This window comes from Chiloscyllium plagiosum, unplaced genomic scaffold, assembly GCF_037043375.1.
Source record: "Chiloscyllium plagiosum isolate Xiang-an unplaced genomic scaffold, Cpla_swu_hap1 HiC_scaffold_30, whole genome shotgun sequence".
NCBI lineage: Eukaryota > Metazoa > Chordata > Chondrichthyes > Orectolobiformes > Hemiscylliidae > Chiloscyllium > Chiloscyllium plagiosum.
This window is the reverse complement of record NW_028270168.1, coordinates 3,951,804-3,972,697: the sequence shown is the minus strand read 5'-3', so window position 1 is coordinate 3,972,697 and position 20,894 is coordinate 3,951,804. Positions and strand designations below refer to the sequence as shown.

Below are 20,894 nucleotides of genomic sequence, written 5' to 3'. Positions count from 1 at the left end.
CCTCGCGCCTGCGCACTGGTCGCGCGGCGTCGCAGCCCGCCTCTTTCTCTCGGTGCTGCCGCCGCCATGTCTCGGTACGCTCGCCCGCCCAACAGCTCTCTCTTCGTCAGGAATGTCGGCGATTGCACCAGGTGAGACAGTGTGGTGAGGATGCTAAACCAACCGAGGGCCGGATTCGGGGATTTATTTTGCTCGGGCGCGGGGATCTGCCTCCGCGTGAAGGCCGCGGGCCTCGGCCCCTGACAGACAGCGCGCCAGCCTCGGGTGGTGCGGGGAGAGGGAGCCCGCGGCGACTTCGACCGGCGGGCCTCCTTGATTTCCACCACCTTGGCCGGACTCAGTAAAATTCCTGATGGCCGGGCCGGAGATCCGGGAGCAGCTTCTCACCGAGTGACTGCTTAGCCCCAGATCTTTCCCGCTTTTGGAAAAGTAACTGGGTCACGGAAGATGCTGAAGTTATTCCAGTCGTCGCTAGGGCTTAATGCGGTTTATATTTGCTTCAAGTAACGTGGGACAACTTAGGCCGCGCTTTTCTAAAAGCCTCCTCGCTCCACACTTGGGTAATTACAAGTAAAAGGCAAAGAAATTGCAAACGCTTAAAACAAAGAAGAAACACTTAAAGGTGCTTTCAATGTGCCCTAATAAAGATTTTTCATAATAGGATTATAAAGCAAAATTTGACACCGCGCCTCATTCAGGGGCATTAGGGTAGTTGACGAAAACTTTGACTAATGAGGTGGATTTTAAAGCATGTTTTTTTTAAGGAAAGGGAGAGAGAAATTCTGCAGTTTACGAATGAGGCGTAACACTAGACATGTCCGCCAAAGCTGGAGCAAAGTCAATTGGGATTAGGAAGAGGCCAGGATTAGAGGAGTGCAGAAATCTTGCAGGGTTGCGGAGTCGGAAGAGTTTAATGAAGCGGAAGGGGGTGAGGCCGTGGATGAATTGAACATGAGAATTTTTACAGTTGAGTTTATGCAGGTCATCAAATGCAAGGTGGCAGGACTTGATGTCAAAGTTAAGGACACAGCAGAATTTCAGATGGTTTAAAGTTTGCAGTGTGTAGAATGTGGGAGGCAGCCAGGAGTGCGTCAGAAAAATTGAGTGTATAGGTACTAAGTGAATGGATCTTGAGATGCTTTGAAAAGTTATGATTTTTATGTTAAGCATTTAATGTTGCTCATTTAATTAAATCTGTTGTGTAGTCAGGACCGATTTATCCATCAAAATATTTGCAATAGATTTGAGTTTACAGTGCATGTAAACATTTTTGGCAGTGTCAGAGGCTGAGGAGTGACCTTATAAACATCTATAAAACCATGAGGGACATGGATAGGGTAATAGACTGTCTTTTACCTGGGCTGGGGGAGTCCAGAACTAGGGGCATAGGTTTAGGGTGAGAAGGGCAAGATTTAAAAGAAACCTAAGGGGCAGCTTTTTCATGCAAAGGATGGTGTGTGTATGGAATGAGCTGCCAGAGGAAGAGGTGGAGGCTGGTACAATTCCATTTAAAAGGCAATGGATGGATATATAACTAAGGAAAGGTTTAGAAGGATATGGGCCAAATGGGACTAGATTAATTTAGGGCATCTGGTTGGCATGGACAAGTTGGACCAATGGGTCTGTTTCTGTGCTGTACATCTCTTGACTATATACATCTATAACTCGAGCAAAAATTCCTAAGATCTCACGCTGTTGAAAAATTAAACTAATATGCTTCATGGGTTTTAAAACTTTGCTTGGTTTGTGATACTTTTGCAATGTTCTTGAAAATAAGCAATTTGTGCTTGAAGTTTTTTTAGAAATTTAATGCAGTGAGGGTCAGTAAACTTGCTGAAAGTATCAGCCTATGGAAAGAGGAATGGATTAATTTTTAGGCTTCTGATTAATGACTGGTGTTATTGATCATTATAATTGGGCTCTGCCATTCAATGTTTTTTAATGTTGGGTTTTGGGTAATGTCGATTCCTTAAACACAAGTGTCTTCTGTTCATTGTCACAAAACAGAAGTATAAATCACTAATTACTGAGTTAGTAAGAGCCTGTTAAGTTTTCCATACCACAGAATTGTTATTGAACTTATTTGCACCAAAGGTTATGTGATGTTAACTTGAAATGTTAGAAAACACGTTTTGAGATGCCATGAGTGTGTAAATGCGTAAATATAGTGCTGTAAAGATTGCAAGATTGACAAATTGAGTAGTTATAATTAATATGTATTCATCTGTTTAATTAATTTCCAAAGACTGAGGTTGAATTGTCTTCTCTGAATTTGTAGGAATATTCTATGTATTCACATCAAGCTAAATGTATCTGATGTCCAGTGCCACCAAACTATTTACATGTAATGTCATTTTGAGGTTGTAGAGGTCATGAGTGAGACCTCTTCTGGAGTATTTTGTTCAGTTCTGGTCACGCTGGTATAGGGGCAATATTATTAAATTAGGGGGTTCAGAAAAGATTTACCAGAATGTTGCCAGGAATGGCAGGTTTGACTTGTAAAAATAGGCTGGGAATTTTTCACTGGAGCATAGGAGGTTGAAGGGGTGACTTTATAGAGGTTTATAAAATCACGAGGGGCATAGATATGACGCAAAACAAGGTATTTTCCCCAGGTGGGGGAATTCAAAACTATAGGACATGTTTTTAAGATGAGAAAGCTTTAAAAAGGACACGGGGGGGCCCAACTTTTTTTAAACAAGGTGGGCTTGTGTGTGAAATGAACTGCCAGAGGAAGTTGTGGGTGCAGGTACAGTTACAACATTTAAAAGACATCTGAATAAGTACATTCCAAATGCAGGCAAGTGGGGCTAATTTAGTTTGAGCGTGGACTAGTTGGACGAAGGGTCGATTTGTATGCCATATGACTGATTCTAATTGCACAAATAATTCACACAAGGCTTTAATATTATGTTTCTTATTGAGGGTTTATGTGATCTTCATTTTAGTTGTATGACTTGTTAAATTGGTATTGTCTGTCTGTCTGTTTCTGAGAGCAAACTGTTCAGATTCAACTGCTGTGACACAAATACTTAACTCTGTTAAGCCATTCCTGTATTTAACTGACATTTGCACACGTGTTCTCCATGGCAACCAGCAATGGTGATTTGAGTTGAACCATAGTCTGAAACATACCAGCTGCTTGCTTGCTGCCCAGCTAATGTTTATTGACTAAATGCAGATGTAAAGGTTAAACTAGCCTTTATAGTACTGCTCTATGACAGTTTTTGTATTGTTATTATGGGAGCCCTTTGGTGTTTGATTCAACCTGGAAACAGCATAGTACCATACTGAAATATAATGCAATAGTATTTCAACAAATAATTTTAGCCAGAAATGAATGTGTTGAATGTTGCTCCTAAAAACATAGGAATGCTTTGTAAAACAAAAATAATATTGGGTAAAATCATTTGGTATGTTCAGAGCAATTTGTACATTTATGTAATCACTTAATAACTTGAATATTTATAATATGCGCAAGTATTATCTCCCATCTCCAAAGAACCTGACTAATGAATGAGGAGCAATGTGTCAGCCTTTGAAAAACGCTGAATAGAACCCTAATATTGTAAAGTGAAGTCTTATTACTAAATCTTTGGCACAAAGGAATACAATACAGTTTTAGAATGTTAGTTTTTTTAGCTAAATATGTCACTTTCTACTTGGAAAATAGGGATAAGTAAGATGGTAAGCTAAATTATTCTGTTTAATATTCAGTGTTATTGCTTTTTGATTTGAACTAAATTAGACCAAAGGCTATAATGAATTTAATTGTGCAACTCTTCTTACATTTGCAGTAATGAATGATTTGGACTTCTTCAAATTTGGAGGCATTTACTTTGAATCAGATGGAAATGCTTTGTATGCTATAAATGCTCCTTAAATTGGGAATAGAAAATTGATTGATTGAAATAAAATGGATATGGGTTGAAGGGTCCAGGAAATGATATATAGACTTAAAATTAATTAGTTTTATAGCAACTAATCTAATTCAGTTCAATTCTTTTAAAGTACACATCAGTGACACAAGATGCTAAACTGTGGACAGGCTGGAAATTCCGGGAGAGGCAGCAGGAACCGAGTGGCTAGAAAGAGTCAATTGTAAAACACTGAAGAGGCAATTTGAGAAACTTGTCTAGGTTACATTGGATGCATCTTCATATTTAGTTCAGAAGAATATGAAGCCAAATATTTTGGGTTATAAATTCATTTTCACTGGAATATTTATTCTGGATAATATTTTAAATAATTGGGGAGAGTTGAAGAACTGTAAATTTTTACTAAAATTGAGGCATAACTAAGTCATCCATTTCTTAAAATGGGATGCATCTAGCCATTTCGCTCACCTGAGTACCACCAACTTGACTGATCCTATTCCTGACATCCTGTGGACAGTTTACAAGTTGATTTGATGTTGCAGAGCAAAATCTTGATGGTTATAGAATCTCCTTTTCAGATGGTTTAATGTCGATAATTTGGACTCTTCACATGCACAGTGGGAAGTTTGTGTTTCAAATCACCTGTATCGTTTTTATGGTACTTTAGGCCTGAGGATTTACGTCGTGAGTTTGGTCGCTATGGCCCAATAGTAGATGTTTACGTTCCCCTTGACTTCTACACTCGTCGTCCAAGAGGATTTGCATATATACAATATCCTTTCTTCAGCAGTTCTCCTAAACAAGTGAAGCAGACATACCAAGGTCTTTTCATCCTATGATGCATTTGAATGTCAAGTTCAATCTGGTTCATTGTGGCTCTATATTTTTAGAAATTACTGCTTGAGGGCAGGGATGATATTTAAGGTATAACTCCTTAATGTTGCTAAATACAGTCCCCACCTCTTATAGCGGTCACACATTTCCACATGATTTACCTGTTATACTTAGTGGCTATAACAGATGGTGCTTTCATATGGTTGTAAAGGTCCCTTTTCGTTTGCTTGGTGACAATTTTAACTAAGCTCTCACTGAAGAATTAATGAGGAAAAAGCATTGAATTTTTGGTTGATGTTAATCTACTTAATTAGTTTAATTAAAGTATGAATATTGTAACACAGGAGCACTGGTCCACTTTAATCCGTTAACCTGTTTGTGTATTAACAGTTGAGTGGTTTAGATCATGATTACTCTCAAATTGATAAGCTCCTCCACCTTCATCACCCAAGTACCATGATTAATAACTTCACAGATCAAATAGTTAAAGTTGTTCTCACTGTAGAGAAACTGATTCAATCCCTTAAGACATGGAGTCTGCTTAAGTTAAATTGATGTAATCTGTTTTAGTGGAATAAATCTCCACAATGATCATTATCCAAAAAAAGTCATTAGAGACCCTTTATACAGTGTCTGTGCATAAAGTAAATGGAGCACTTGATGCTGTGACCGACAATTTTAAAATTGACGGTGCAAATAAATAGTTTTCACATTTTGAATCGTGTTTGAAATGTGGACATTTTAAGTGGTGGGGACTGTGCTGGGGACTTGCATGTGTGAAAAATTGTTATGAAATTATAAGCTTCAGCCTTACTGGATAAGATGACAGTTTGTTGAATATTACTGAAAAGATGCATAATAATCAAAGCTTCTCAGTTTGTACCCAGTTCGATCAGGCCAAATGCAAGATTGGCAAATCTAAAACAATCACCATTTATACTACAGGAGAAAAGGTTACTGATTGGCTGAGTCATTGCTGTGGAGAAAGCAATGGGAATTTATGGCCTTCCAAACACTTCTGGAAATTCACAAAAAAGGGCTAAGGTCTTGGATGTATTCCTTTTGGCAGAGATTGGGCCCTTGTAGGTGATTGCTTTTAGCAGGTATAGATAAACCATGCTACAAGTAATGATTATATTAAATTTGTTGTTAATGTCTCTCTTCAGCAATATTCAAAGTCTGTGCTACCAAACAACAATTACATTTGGAAAATCTGAAAGCTTTTGAGAATAGCAGTTTGAACTAGAGCCAAATGAAACACGAGGGTGAATATACATGACAATTAGCATGTGAATACTGGCAAAAAATTTAGCACAAATTTGCAGCAGTGTAATATCATACGGCTGCTGAGCAATTGGAGTTTTAAATGCTGTACCACAGTGATGGAGTCGATTTTTCTTTTACACTCCCAATTTACCAGGAGTAAATACCAAAAACTTAATTGCGAATAAAGTAATTTCATCAGGTTTGATTTCCATTGTAATTGTATTTAATTATAATATAGAAGAAAACTATTCATTAGAGTACATATTGCAGCGCTTTTTGCACATAACCAATCATTCTGATGTCTTTTGCATCAGCACATTTAATTTGTTTTTTAGCACATACCTAACATAACATCAAAATTAGTAACTTTTTAAAGCAGACATTTGTAAATAAAAGTAAAACACCCTTCATAGCTTGCATCACCACTTGATCTAGCTTTTAAAAGTGCTTTATGGGAAAAACACATGCTATGTATTATGTGGTGTCCATGTAATTTTGATTTTTCAGCTTCGTTCCCTGAGATGTCAGATTGACATTCTGAATTTTAGCATGAAATGTTATTTGATCATGCAAAATTCATGGTATCATTGTTTGTTCCTAATTTTCAAAATGTCCTACATTAAATATAGAGTGCTACATTTCATTTTGCCATCTATGAGTAATTTCAGTACCCTGAAATGTCTGGAATTCAAGCAGGTTGTCAGAATGAAAGATACTTTGTAGAAATCCAGTGTAATCAAACCGTTAAAAAGACGTGACTTTTACCCTTCATAACCACCAAACGTTATAAGCAGTTCAGTTAATGAGTTCCTTTTTAAAATGTGGACACTTGTAGACGTGTGTTGTAGGAAATACAGCAATCGATTTGCAAAACACTTGCGGACAACAATGTGCTGATGACTAGATCAGGTTTTTGTTGTTTTGAGGGACAACATGGGCCACAACACCAGGGATAGCTCCGTGCTCCATGTCAAATAATTCCATGGGATGTTTTATGTCCGTCTGAGGGGGCAGATAGAGTCTTGGTTTAACGACTCGATGGTAATATAGCACCCCTGACTGTGAAATACATGTAATGCTGCACTGGAATCGCTTAGATTGTTTTATTCAGTTCTTGGGATGGACAGTGATCCACAATCATCTGACTCAGTGAGTGCTACAGACTGAATTAAAGAGAAAGGTTGTTTGGACTTCCTCACTCTAAAAGTGTCTGGGTCCAAATGGATGGACCTGATGTATCTTGCATTGAGTACCAATGTAAATATCTCTCAAGACAGGTTGCTGGAGAAACTCAGATCTTCAGGGTCACCTGGGCTTGAAACACTAATTCTGCTTTTTGTCCACATGATGCTGCCAGACCTGCTGAGTTCTCCAGCAATTTCTGTTTTCAAAATTTCAGCATCCGCTGTTCTTTTTTATATATACCTCAAAATCCTTGATGCATGCTGCTGATGAGGCTAGCATTTATTGCCCATCTCCAGTTACCCCTTGAGTAAGATGGTGGTGATCTGCCTAAAGGTTTGAATATAAGAAGTGAAAGTCAACCACATTGCTTGGGCCTGACTATCATAAGTAAGCCAGATAGGGTAAGGATAGCAGATTTGCTCCCCTGAAGGACATTAAGGCCAAGTGGATTTTTAATGATAATCTGCTGGTTTCATGATCATTGATTAATTGATTTTAAATTTCTCTACTTGGTTTATTGTGATTTTTAATTTGAGCCTCTGAGACATTAATCCTGGCCTCTGGATGTATGCTGGGTAATTTTATCACTATGTTACGGTTCCCAGATTCTTTCAGTTAAAAACCTTTTCACATTTACTATTGCAGAGGCAAGCTTTTACGGGTTTATCAGTTGTCAAGTGAAGAAAGCTGATTCTGCAGCACAAATATCAGGCATTGGCATGTGGCTGTGATATCTGAATTAAAACAGCTTTACTCTTCTGGCTATATGAGAAAGCTAGATTTCAGTAATGGGCTGCATACTTTCTAAAGCATTAAAAATACTGTGATCTCTTTGCTTGAACAGCATTAATCCTGAAAATATTGTTTACTGAATGTTGCATCACAAAATTGATTAGAATTAAATCTAATATGCTTTGACAGCCAGCATGTGTACATATTGGAAACAAATTTCCTGAGGGAGCATTGCACATCTATTAGAGAACCTGTACCAAGGTTGGCTATATTGCATGTTTTATTGATTGGACATTGATGTGCTGAGTCTAACAGCAAATTTTCACTCAGTGACCTAAACTGAGCTAGCTTTAATAAATGCTTCTTTGGAAAGTTCATCTGACTGATACTGCATGGCTAGTTATATGCATATTTGTAATAATTTCCTAACATCTAAACATTTAAATTTAGAATAAGCAGAAAGTCTGAATATTTCAAATGGGGATTTAAAAACCAGTGAATGTCTGAGCAGTTGGAACCCAAATTTCCAGCAGTAGATGTCTAGTCAGGGGGGGTGTGCAAGTTAGCAGCAATATCTCCATGTACTGCACCTGTTGTCCTTGCCCTGAGTAGTGGAGTTGAAAGTGTTGGCATTAATCCACAGTGAGTTTCTTTAGCACATCCTGTTAGTACACACTGCAGCCAATATTGCAAACAGTGAATGTTTAGATTAGTTGATTAGGTGCCAATTAAACTGGAAGTTGTCAATGTTCTTGGCTCTTGCAGTTTAATCCTTCTTGGGCTAATGGGATCAGTGCATCACATTGATTCCTACCTTGTGATGATACTTGCCACAGTCTCCAGCATCAGACCTGTAGCAATCAACACTTCTGTGACTGATCACCCTTGATTTACTCATGCATGGTTTCCCCCAAGCATATTGATTGCTAACTGGTAATTCAGCAGCATTCAGACCTTTACTGATTCACTATCTGAGGAATTTGGAGATGAACATTGCAATTGTCAGGCCTATTTCCTGTTTTTTTTTAAAAATGGCACATTTTATGTAACAGTTCAATATGATAACATCTAATACACAGCTCCAAGGAACCTTGCAATGATTATCTGAAGCTGTGTTGATTGATCTCCAAACAAGTGCAATTACCTTCTTTTGTGCCAGATATAACATTAGCCTTTGAAGAATTTTCCTCTGAGCCCATTAACTTGAATTTTAGTGGGGCAGCTTGGTTCCATGCTTGTTTGAATAATGCTTGGATGTGATATTAGATTTTCGCTCATGTCCACTTTGGACCAAGGCTGCAATGAGGTCGAAGTCAGAAATCTCACAACACCAGGTTATAGTCCAACAGGTTTATTTGAAATCACAAGCTTTTGGAGCGCTCTCTTTCATCAGGTGTCTGAAAAAAGACCTGGCGAAGGGAGCAGCACACCAAAAGTGTGAGAATTTCAAATAAACCTAACCTGAGCCTGAGTGAGTGTGTTATTGGTGAGCATTTGCCAATTGATAAAACTGATAATTAAATTCAAGTGATTAAAAGATTTGCTGCATCTTAATTGGCTAGGTTTACTTGTCCTTTTTGTTGTGCTGGGTCTTGTGCAATGGTACTATCCCTATCTCTCTCTGCAAAAGTTTCATTTCTTTCTGGGTGCGTTGTGCAAAAGTGCCAAAATAGTCTCAAATAGATTTCCTTAATTGACTCCAGGGATGAAGAAGTTGCCTTATAGCAAAAGGTTGGGCCTCTACTCATTGGAGTTTAGAAGAATTAGGTGATCTTATTGAAACATGAGGCAACTTAGCTGAGTTAATACTGAAAGGATGCTTCCTTCTCCACAAGAAATTAGAATTAGGGGCATAGTTTAAACAGAAGACATCTCCCATTTCATGCAGAGATGAGAATTTATTCCTGTTGGGTCTGTGAAATTCTCTTCCTCAGTGGTGGTGGGATCATTGAATATTTTTAAGGTATGGGTAGATAGGTAGAATTAATGCTGCACTCGTTGGGGAATAGTTAGAAATGAGTAGTTAAAGCCACAATCAGATCTTCTCAAAATAGTGGAGCAGGTTTAAGGGCTGAATAGTTTATTCTTGCTGAATTTTGATATGATATTGTAAAATTAGTTTGGATGATCTGATACTATATTGTATTACAGCTACTGGTCTGAATTAAATAATCGCAACTCTTCTCATTACCTGACTCAAACATCTATGTTGCCCAGACGCAAGCTGTCATCATTTTTTATGGGTTTAGTTAATGTACACCAGTAATAAATTATTAGTTTGCAATTCAAATTTGCACATAGCAAATTTTAAAATTCAAATTTAATATTTTTATCAATTTTACTTGTGCAGTTTAACTTTGGAATGCTGATCTTCTGCACTCTGCACATTTAGGTCACTTGAGGCTTGCGCAAACGCATATTTTGAGCTGAAAATTTAAATGTAGTTTTCATTCCTCCTTCCCCTCAATTTTTATATAATTTGCTTATTTTTGAAACTTGATGGTCTGAGACCTGCAAATTTGTCTAAGGAAAGCTACTATGACAAATGTAATTTTCAGAAAATTTAGGTCCCATATTTAACCAAATTTGTGACCACAAGGTCATCTAATCTGGAATGAATTCTCGTTTTACTTATGACTTCATGAACTGTGCATAATATTCCTTTATGTGAAAACTATAAGCTCAAGTTACATTAATATTTAAATTGAAGCTTGTGTGCTCCAGTGCATAACTAAATATGTGTTACCTGGTAAGTATTTTGGTATAATCTGGCTATTAACTGTAAACATTGACACAGAGTTGGTGTACTCTAATATTCCTGTTAATACGAATGCATGTTGGCAGGACGAGGAAGCTTACTGAATAAAATGCTGCTATTTGCTTCCAGTAGAAAAAAGACCTACTGCTCTGCTTTGTTTAATTAATGTGCTGTTTGAGTTGGTTGCTGCAGGGATTTGCTGGTTCTGGGTTCATATAGTGCACCCCACTGTTGCTCGTCTAACTTTTTTTTTCCTTTTTATATTCTGCTGTAAGGTATGTATTTCTTGTCTGATCACAAGTTCATCTAAATGGAAAATGTGACACACAATTTTTAGCTGTTTTTAAAAAAAATACTTGCTGGTGTCTTTTTTGGCTAATTTTGGTGGTAGTCAAAAAAGTGATTTCAAACCCTGCATGTTTGTCTTTTTATACTCATCCCCTGACATAACCTTTTTGTTGTTGTTGCCTCAGAAAATTTAAAGCAATCCGCTGTAACTGGCGAACCCACAAAGAAAGTATGAAAGAGCCTTTTAGATAGAACCCAAGCATAAGACAAGCAGACAAGCCAAAGACCTCTTAAGGATCAGGCTTGAAGAAAAGAGAGGGAGGGTGAAAAAGATTAAAGCTTGAAGAGGGAAAAAGTCAAGGCTTCGATTTGTCTGCAATTGGAAAAAAGGTTGTTTTGTCAAAGTCAAAGCCAAGTGTCTTATTTGGGCCAGCGCCTCATGTCAAGTCCTTCTGGCAAGCACTTAAAGAGTTAAAGGTCAAGCTGACGGTGCAAGGTCAAGTTTACAGCCAAATTTAAGGTAACCAGCAAAGTCCTGATATTGTATCCTACCATAGTGAAACAGTTCATTTTGCTCTTAAATATTGTTATTAACTGTGATTTTACAAACTTAAATGATCCATATATAATACAAGTATATATTAAAACGGTTATGACTGAAATTGTAGTCTGTGCTGCAGATAAATTCATTCCTTTTATTTCTTTTCAAAAATTGGTTTTGAGTCTGGTGTTTTTGATTTTTTTTGTTTCCAGTTGCTGACTCAACAGAAGACCAGTACAGAAATACTTTTTTTTAAGGTTTAGAATACTTTTATATTTTATTCAACTTTTTCTTGTCACTTCTGTCGAGGTCATCTGTCACTTTTTGCACAAAAAGTCCCATATTTGTCTTCCTTCATGATTTCAATTAGATGCTGCAGATGTATAGTTGCAGGCACTACTGGGTGTCTTATTTTAGTGAATTAAAACAGGGCTTGACATTCATTAAAGGATGCCTGCAAGCTGTGGGAAGGCACTTGCCAAATGAGCAGGCCTATGTTCTGTCCTTGTCCAGTGGCTACTCTTGTAGCACATTATTATAATTTACTCCTCCATGGTAGAATACATCCTACTGGAGTGATACACTTGAATGTTATTTTGTTTTTTGACGAGCAACGTGACATTTATTTATGTTAATTTACAAGTCACTATTGAATTGTTTGCAGCATTTTGTTAAATATGATTTTATTAATGAATGGGACCAGACTGAGATCCGAAATAATTCTAGATTGAATTTCATGTGGTAATGGGGTAGTTACGACCTAATAATATTTTGCATCAGGATTTAATACTGTCTTTATTGCTGTTCTGCATTTATTACTTGCATTATGATTCACTTAGAAAATTTGAATGAAAACCCTATTTTATTAATATTAAGAAACCTGCATAGTTTTTGTAATAAGCTATTTGATGTATTTTTGACATCTTATGCAATTTAATATAACACACAAACAAATTTTCTAAGTTTTGGCAAAACAATGTTGTGGTTGAAAATGTGTATTGAAGATTGTAGGATGTGTTCGAAACCTGTGAAAGTGAAAAGCCCCCTTAACAGCTTAGCATGTTTGAAGATGTTCGTGACGCAGAAGATGCACTCCACAACCTGGACCGGAAATGGGTCTGTGGCCGCCAGATCGAAATCCAGTTCGCTCAAGGTGATCGAAAAAGTAAGTATAATTAATCTAAATTAAATTGTATACTCGTGGAAATGGTCTGTTTTGTGCATGGAGCGTAGTGAATGTGATAGAAGCCAGTGCTTTTATACCTATTGAATTTACACATGCTGTTCTTTATACTGAGGTATTAACCATATTTAAGTTGAAAAATTTAATGACAGACATTTATAGCTAAGCAAATATATTGAATGTGAAGTTTTCTGTGAGTGAAACTTTCCATATGGGATTGATACATTCTAGAATATGTTTGAGGGGTGCTGGCTTTGGTGCAGGGGCAACATAAAACTAACAGTATGTGCTCACTGAAAGCTGCTAGAGTTTTCGCAAAATTGTTTGTTTCGTGTGAAGCTAGGTTTTGGAAGTCACTGGTAGAAAAAAATGATATATTCAATAAACGATCGATGTTCCGGATGATGGTGTGATATTTTTGTCTTTGTAATTGCAGCACCTGGTCAGATGAAATCAAAGGAACGAAGATCTTCACGAAGTTCCCCACGATATGACCGGTATGATGACTATGATAGGAGGAGAAGGTCCAGGAGTCGAAGTTATGATCGGAGGAGATCAAGAAGTCGTTCTTACGATCGAAGTCGCAGGAGATCTGATAGCCCCAAAAAGTATGTAACACTGGCATCTACAATGCATTTTGTTCTCCAGTTCAGTGAATTTTATTTCACTGGTCTTTTATTTTTTGTGCAGTTCACGGAGCAGATCAAGTGGAAAGCGTAGACGTAGCCGTAGCAACTCTTTCAATGACAGGTAGGGCCAAGCAGAATGCATTGGCTGTCATTCATATTCAATCATCAGCGTGAAGTTTCTGAAATTGAAGGGAATGCTGTGGGAGTTTTCTAAGTAATAGAAAAATGTGCAGATAGCGTGATAGAATTGTTAACTTGGAATACCTAGTTATAGGATGTATTTTTGATAAGTTGATGAGTTTGACTCTTTTTCACATGTCTACAGAGTATGCTATCCAGCAAGGAAAGATATCCTCTGATTTTAGAGTTTGCATTCACTGAAACTGCAGTTCTGATTGTTGCCTTCCCCAGTTCAACTGTAGTTAAATGCCTATGAATGATGCTTTGAATTCTCTTTATAATCAAAGGCATTCCACTTTGCTGCCTTTGTCATCTCATGTTATGGTTGCTAAATTTGCAATTAACACAGAATAGAAACATAAGGTATGAAGAGAATATAAGGGGTTATGGATAGATTGAGTGGGCAGTGGTATAGTAAATGGAGTATATAGTGGGATATTGACCTCTTTGGTATGAGACTGAGTCTAAATGGTGAGAGATTGCAGAGGAATTTGAGGCATCAATCACAAAAGGCATTTTGGTACAAGAAGTGATTAGGAAAGCTAACTTTTTGCCTTTAAAATATTATCATCTATTGCGAGGCCATGGAATACAAACTTCCAGAAGTTATGTATGCTTTAGTTAAATAAGGTACTAGTAAGACCACATCTGGAATACCATGTACAGCATTGGTCAGCTTATTTAAGAAAGATTGTAAATGTGTTTGAGGCAGTTCAGAGAAGGTTTACTAGACTGCTACCTAGAATGGACAGATTGCTTTATAAGAAAACGTTGGATGTATTAGATTTGTATTCACTGGAGTTTAGAAGAGTAAAAGGTGATTTAATTGAAATACAAGATCCTGAGGGATTTTAACAAGGTGCATGTGATCAGGATATTTTCTTGTGGGAGAATCTAGCACTAAAGATTTAAAAATAAAGGGTCACCAATTTAACTCTAGAAGCTACATTTTGTTTTGAGGGTCTAAGTATTTGAAGCTCTCTGTGGAAAAAGTGGTTGAAGAAGAGTCTTTGAATACTTTTTTAAAGCAAAGTTAGGTTCTTCATTACTTTGTAGCCCTGATAAGCAATGGGTGCAATAAGACACTAATTTAGTCAAACGACTTTGACATATACCAACCTAGATTCTATTCCGCTAACTGTGACATGCCTTTATTAAAATACTAAGCAAGAGTGCTTCCTTATTGCACTGGTTGCTCAGAGGGTCCTGAGAGTCCGGCTTTGTCTCAGGTAGCTAATCCTCTGAGGGAACACTGTGGCCTAGTAATATTATTGCTGGACTGCTAATCCAGAGACCCAGGTAATGCTCTAAGGTCCTGGATTTGAAACTGGCAAGGCAGAGAGTGGGAATTGAATTCAATAAAAACCTGGAATTCACTGTCTCATGACCATGAAACCATTGAGTGTCAGGAAAAACCCATTTGATTCAGTAATGTCCTTTAGGTAACAAAGCGGATCTTTACCTGGGCTGGATTACTTGTGACTGCAGACCCACAACATTATGATTGACACTTAACTACTCTCTGGGATGGGCAATAAATGCTGGCCAGCCAGCAATGCCTTCATCCTTTAAATGAATGTTTTGTAAAACTCCCAGATTATCTTCGGAGGAGACCCAATTGTTCTACTTTTCTGTAGTGAGTTGTCTCCATTCTCTTGTATACCTAATAAAAACCAAAAGAGCTGTACGCTGTAAATCAGAAACAAATATAAAAACTGCTGGAAAAATGTAGCAGGTCTGGCAGTATCTTTGAAAGGAAATCAGTTCGGAAGGTCACTTGACCCAAAAGATTAACTCTGATTTCTCTCCACAGATGCAATCAGACCTGCTGAGCTTTTCTACTAATTTTTTTTTCTCTCTTGTATGCCTTTTTTTTCTTAATGACTGTTTGTTTGTTTGCCATTCCTACATTTGACCCATTTAGTTTTTTTAAAATTACATCATCGCCTCCATAGCTGTTGTTGGATATATGTTCGCTAAGTCCCCCTCAAAGTTTTGTTTGAAGAAACATAAGCAATTGTCTAGGTTATTATCTTCAAAACTCATATCAGTGAATGAGATATTTTTATGGCCACAGTTTGCTTAGCTCCAGCACAGTTTAAACATTACTTGGCAAACTTCAGTAAGATTTCCCTGAACAATGTTTACCCATGCTGTCTTCCTGTTCTGACTCCACATGCATTTCTTCAGCGAGAGTTACATTTCTTCACCGTTCATTTCCACCACCCTGGAAATAATTCAACACGCAGACCTCCTCCACAACCCATTTATATTATTCATTTATAAGAAAGAAATGAAAACACAATTACATATTTGAAGTGATTATGACATAGAAGCAGAAGTAGACCATTTGGCTAATCAAGTCTTAGCCATTCATGGAGATCATAGCTGATGTAATAATTCTGAACATCACTTTCCAGCCTTTTCCTCATAACCGTTGATTGCCTTGTTGATTAGAAGTTTCTCAGCCTTGAATAAACCTAATTGCCCAGCCGCTTCAACCCTTTGAGTAGTGTCATAAGTCATCAACCTCAGAAGAAATTCCTACTCATCTCTGTTTTAAAGAGCTGACTACATGTTCTCTGTTCTCAGGTTCTCCTCTTTGATTATGTACTCTTCCCTCACAGGGAAATAAATTCTACCTACCCTATCAAGCCATCTAACAATCTTGTATGTTTCAGTAAGGCCGTCTCTCATTCTTCCAAATTCCAGTGAGTACAGGCCCAACCTACTTGACCTCTCACTAGAAAGTCAATCCATATCTGTGATCAGCCTATTGAACTTTCTATGGATGCCCCCAATGTTTGTATATGTTTCCTTAGATGAAGTATCCAAACTATTCACTATATTTTCAAAGTGGGCTAACTAGTATCTTGTATTATTTTAACAAGACTTACCTGTTGAACTTTGATACTAGCTCTTTTTAGTTGTGCAGAAGGAATCCATGTGTTGCAGTTTTTAGCAATGTTTCTCCATTTTCATAATATTCTCCTCCTCCTGCCAAATGCATGATCACCTATTTTCCCACATTATAGTCCATCTGCCAAGTTTTTGTCCATTCACAGAACCTAATAGTATTCCTGTCATTCTTGCCACTCACTTCCCATGTATTTGTTTTTTGTGCAAAGTTGGCAATAAAGCATTCACTTTCCTCACCAAAATCATTTTTAATATATTGCAAATTGTTGTGGCTGCAGCACTGATCCCTATGCACTCCACTAGCTACAAGTTGCCATCCTGAAATTGCCCTGTAGTCCCAAATGTCTTCTATGAGTTAAGCATTCCTTTCTCCATGCTAACATATAACCTCACTTGTCTGCTGGAAGCCCAGATATATTCCATCTAATATTTCCCTATATATCCTGCTTGTTACCTTCTGAAAGAATTCTAATAAGTTTGTTGAGCATGAAAGTTTCCCTTTCGTGTAGCCATGTTGATTCTGCTTGATTAATATTATGTATTTCTAAATGCTCTGTCAGTACATCCTTTTAGATTCTGGAGGATTTCTAGACTAAGATTTCTTGAAAGATTATTACCAATCGATCCACTATCTCTATATCTATTTATCCTAGAATGGAATCCATCAAGTCCATGGGAGTTATATGCCTTTAACCCCATTTGCTTTCCTAGCACTTTTATTCTAGTGATAGTTGTATTTATTTTCTCTACTCCTTTTGTCCCTTGAGTCATTTAGTATTTTTGGAATGCTACTAATGTCTTGTGAAGATTAATGTGATTTTCTGGCTCCTCATTATTATATCTCTAGCTTCATTTGCTATGGGGCTTTTGTTCACTTTGGCCTCCCTCTGTCTTCCTTTTTAAACAGCCACATGCTGTCTGTTTTGATGCTACTTGCTAGCTTATCCTCAAAGTTTGTTTTCTCCCCATTTTACTCATCTTTCAACTTCTAAGGCTTTCCCATCCTCTGGGTTACCACTAATATTTGCCACTTTGTATGTGTTTTCTCATTCAATTTGACATCCTTAGCCTCTTTGGTTAGCTTTAGTTGGTTTACCTTCTTACAAGAATCCTTCCTTTATATAGCTTTGTGAGCCATGACCTAGTTTCTTAAATGTCTGTTATTGTTCAACAGCTGCCTTTTCTGCTGAACTCTTTTCCAGGTCCTGTCCAGTTGACTCAGCCCTCATCTTTATGTAATTACTTTTAGTGTAGTTATTTCTGACCCAAATTTCTCGCAATCAGGTTGAATGTTAAATTCTCCCATGTATGGTCACTGTTCCCAAAGCAATCTTTTACTCTGTTTATTTTTGCTTCATTATGCAACCCCAATCCAAAATAGCCTGACACCCCGAGTCACCGTACCTATGTCACCTGAAATCTCACATTCCTGTCCCTGATCATGGCCAAATTTGAATTACCTAATATAATAGATGTGAGTACTCCCTGAAGTGAAGTGTCCAGGTAGCCCGCCCCCCCACCCCCCTCTCCAAAACCTCCAGTGTACAGGAGGTCTACACCCAAGACTCTGGCATCTCAACTCTGACCAAAAGTTTGATGAGCTGTGAATACACACTACAAATACATTCTCCCTGGATCACCTTGGTGTCCAGCAGCTCTGACGTGCTGCAGCAGGGACATACCATCTGTTCTGCCATATCTTGTTTTATTTAATTTGTTAATTATTCTTGATTCCCTGCTCCTTACATGTTGTTGTAATTAATACAAGGATAAGTGGCACATTGACTTACAGTTGTTGAAGTTGTGGTTACAATTTGATCACCCATGACCACCTTCAATTATGATGCAGGTTTGAGGCACCAAGTGGCTTTATCCTGACTTGTACAGCTGTTTGTGCACTTAACAGTTAAGCTGTTTACCATACGTTCTCTGTCCCATATTCCTGCATGCTTTATTATATACTCTTGCCTCTTCCGCCATTCTTATTTTTCTCCATCTTGTTTTTTTGGTTTTTAAATACTCAGGTAAGGTGCTTTTTACAATGATAAATTATACACAAACCAGCAAAAGATAGACGGAAAGCAGAATGAAGAGATGCCTTTTTATTTCCTGGGAAATTGATTTGATTTGTTTTCCTTAAATGTAATCTCGTGCTCGTCTTAATTACATTTGCAATTATTTATAGGCACAGACGTCGCCATCGTTCCTATTCTAGATCAAGATCCAGGTCACGATCTCGATCCCGATCAAGATCCAGATCAAAATCCGTATCAAGATCAAAATCAGCATCCAGAAAGGATTCTAAGACACGTTCACAATCGAGGTCATGCAGCCATTCAAGGTCCAGATCTAGATCTAAATCCAGGTCACTGAGTGGCCACAAGTCTGATAGTCACCATGAGGACTGAAGCGATGGATGGTCGTTCATCAACTTGCAGCTTCCATTTGTGCTTTTCTTTTTGTTTTTGGGGTCTTGTAGTTAAGAGAAGGTGGGTACTGTTTTATGACTACAGGAAAACTTAGTGTGCGAGAATAATTTGTTGATGGTGCTTGAAAGATTTTAAACTGAATGATGCAGTAACTACAACTGACCAGTTAATAAGGTTCAAAGTGCCATTAACATTAATGTTACTCATTGGTTCATTGAAAGTCAACTTGTTCACTATTGTTTTTAGGCAAATTTAGAAAGGTATATTTGATTCGCGGCTATGTTACTGTTAGTAATTCTTTTATAAAGCAGTGCCCTCTATACTAATTGTCCAAATAGATACTAAATTGTTTTCCCAGTTTAATATTCTGATGGATTAATAAAGCTGCTGGTACAAATCAAAACTGTGTGAATTCAAACTTTGTATATTCTACTGTTAACAAAGAACATGTCATCAATGCAGTGCTGTATTAACATAACTTCAGTGTGGGGTTTTACATAATTCATAATTGCCTGAAACACTCTGCTTGGGGGATTGGTTTATAGAAATTCTCCTTATTTTACCCAACTGGTCACATTAAGCACAATCAAAAAGTATTGGCAATTTGTTGCCCACAACCTTATGTTCTTTTCATGTGTGTTTATGCAATGCAGTAGTCTGGCATGCTTTCCGTAGTATTGATTTGTGCATTTTGCATGAATATTTCTTTTCATTCTTGGCTGTAAAGATATAATTTGCTAATGCTGTTAGACAAACTACCTGCATTTTTTTTATTGTAAGATAAATGCAGGAACTTGTATCTTATGCAGAAATTGGACGTTTTTCCAAAACAGATTTATCTCGTGCTGAAACATTTTTTCATGTAGAAGCTTGTAAAAACAAAAGGGATTTTTATACCGCGTCTTTTTAATAAAAGCTGTTTGTAAAAGTTCATCTATATTAGAAATGTTTTCAGTTTAAGCTTCAAAATGCTAAGTTGTCTAGGTCTTTGCATGACTAGAAAAATGTGACGTTTGAAATCAAGTAATAATAGTATATTCTGAAGATAAAGAACATTGGCCCCTAGAGTGGTCATATTTAGCCATTCATCTTGTGAATTTGGATAAGCAGAACTGGGAATAAAATTGTCTGTAATCTGATGTAAGTGACTTAATTAACTGTGTTCAATCACATTAGGGTTATGTGACAAGTCTTGCTTAAACTTATTTTAATTCTTGCCAGTTTTCGGTCTTGCCTACTGTGTTTGAGCCAGGGTAGGTTCAGTGTGTCTTGGTTTTACAGTCCAGTTTGTTTCTTGCTTTTCCTCAAAAGTGATTAAGATTCTTCACTTAACAATGTATACAGGGTATGCCTTTTCATAACTTTTGCAGGATTCAGTTCAAGATATGCAGTGCAAACAAACACTTGCAGACTTAGCACCAGTTATCAACTAAATCTATATCATTTGGGTTTTTTTCAGTCAAATATGGATGTTGTGTTCATCCTTTTTGTTCATGATAGCTGATTGTAACTTCATACTTGTAAATAAATCTGTGCTGTAAAATGAAGCATCTCAGGTGTGTTTTCTTAAAGGAATGACTTACTTTTCAGTCAGAACCCTATGTGCACTAACACCAAAGGGTATAAGCTGAATTATATCTGTGTTATACAGAGGAAACAGATTATCTGAATATCGGACTATCCGGCAAGATCACAATGAACCGATGTTCGGCTAGATTGTTATCCGGAATTCAATTAACCAAATGAAATATTCCCTCCCCATGTCCTTTGGATAATCGAGGTTCCTCTGCTAGTTAAAACAGCACAAAAGCCCATTTGGTTGTCGAATCTGTATTGGTTCCTTCAAAGAACAATCCACTTAATCTTGTTCCCCTGTATTTTTTCCCATTTAACTAAATTCCTTTTGTAAGATATGTTATTCTGGGTCCTGCATAAGGTAGGGCAGCCTGTAAGTGACATCATGCTTAGTGACTGATGACAGTATAATTTTTCTCCCACTTGTTGACAAATTGTAGTTTTGTCAAGACTTACTGTATTTCAAAAGTAATGTGCAGTTGTTCAGTGCTCATGGT

The 20,894-nt window shown here is 37.3% G+C and overlaps 1 protein-coding gene across 2 annotated transcripts; it reads left to right on the top strand.

Annotated features, from left to right (window-relative positions):
• Positions 1-32: 32 nt before the first annotated feature.
• Positions 33-20,369, top strand: srsf10b (serine and arginine rich splicing factor 10b). Of its 2 annotated transcripts, XM_043717212.2 has the most exons (6): positions 33-131; positions 4,546-4,650; positions 12,544-12,647; positions 13,102-13,273; positions 13,356-13,415; positions 18,579-20,369. In XM_043717212.2, the coding sequence occupies exons 1-6, from the start codon at positions 67-69 to the stop codon at positions 18,799-18,801; spliced, it is 729 nt and encodes a 242-aa protein (XP_043573147.1). In that variant the 5' UTR covers positions 33-66; the 3' UTR covers positions 18,802-20,369. The 2 variants fall into 2 exon arrangements, with proteins under 2 accessions (XP_043573147.1, XP_043573148.1); XM_043717213.2 differs by lacking the exon at positions 13,356-13,415.
• Positions 20,370-20,894: the final 525 nt, after the last annotated feature.

What these genes read in the sequence shown, in the direction of transcription:
- srsf10b (XM_043717212.2), top strand. Translation starts at nt 67, where the DNA reads ATGTCTCGGTACGCTCGCCCGCCCAACAGCTCTCTCTTCGTCAGGAAT. An exon ending in AATGTCGGCGATTGCACCAG is followed by an intron (nt 132 to 4,545) that starts GTGAGACAGTGT and finishes ATGGTACTTTAG; the next exon opens with GCCTGAGGATTTACGTCGTG. An exon ending in AGAGGATTTGCATATATACA is followed by an intron (nt 4,651 to 12,543) that starts ATATCCTTTCTT and finishes ACAGCTTAGCAT; the next exon opens with GTTTGAAGATGTTCGTGACG.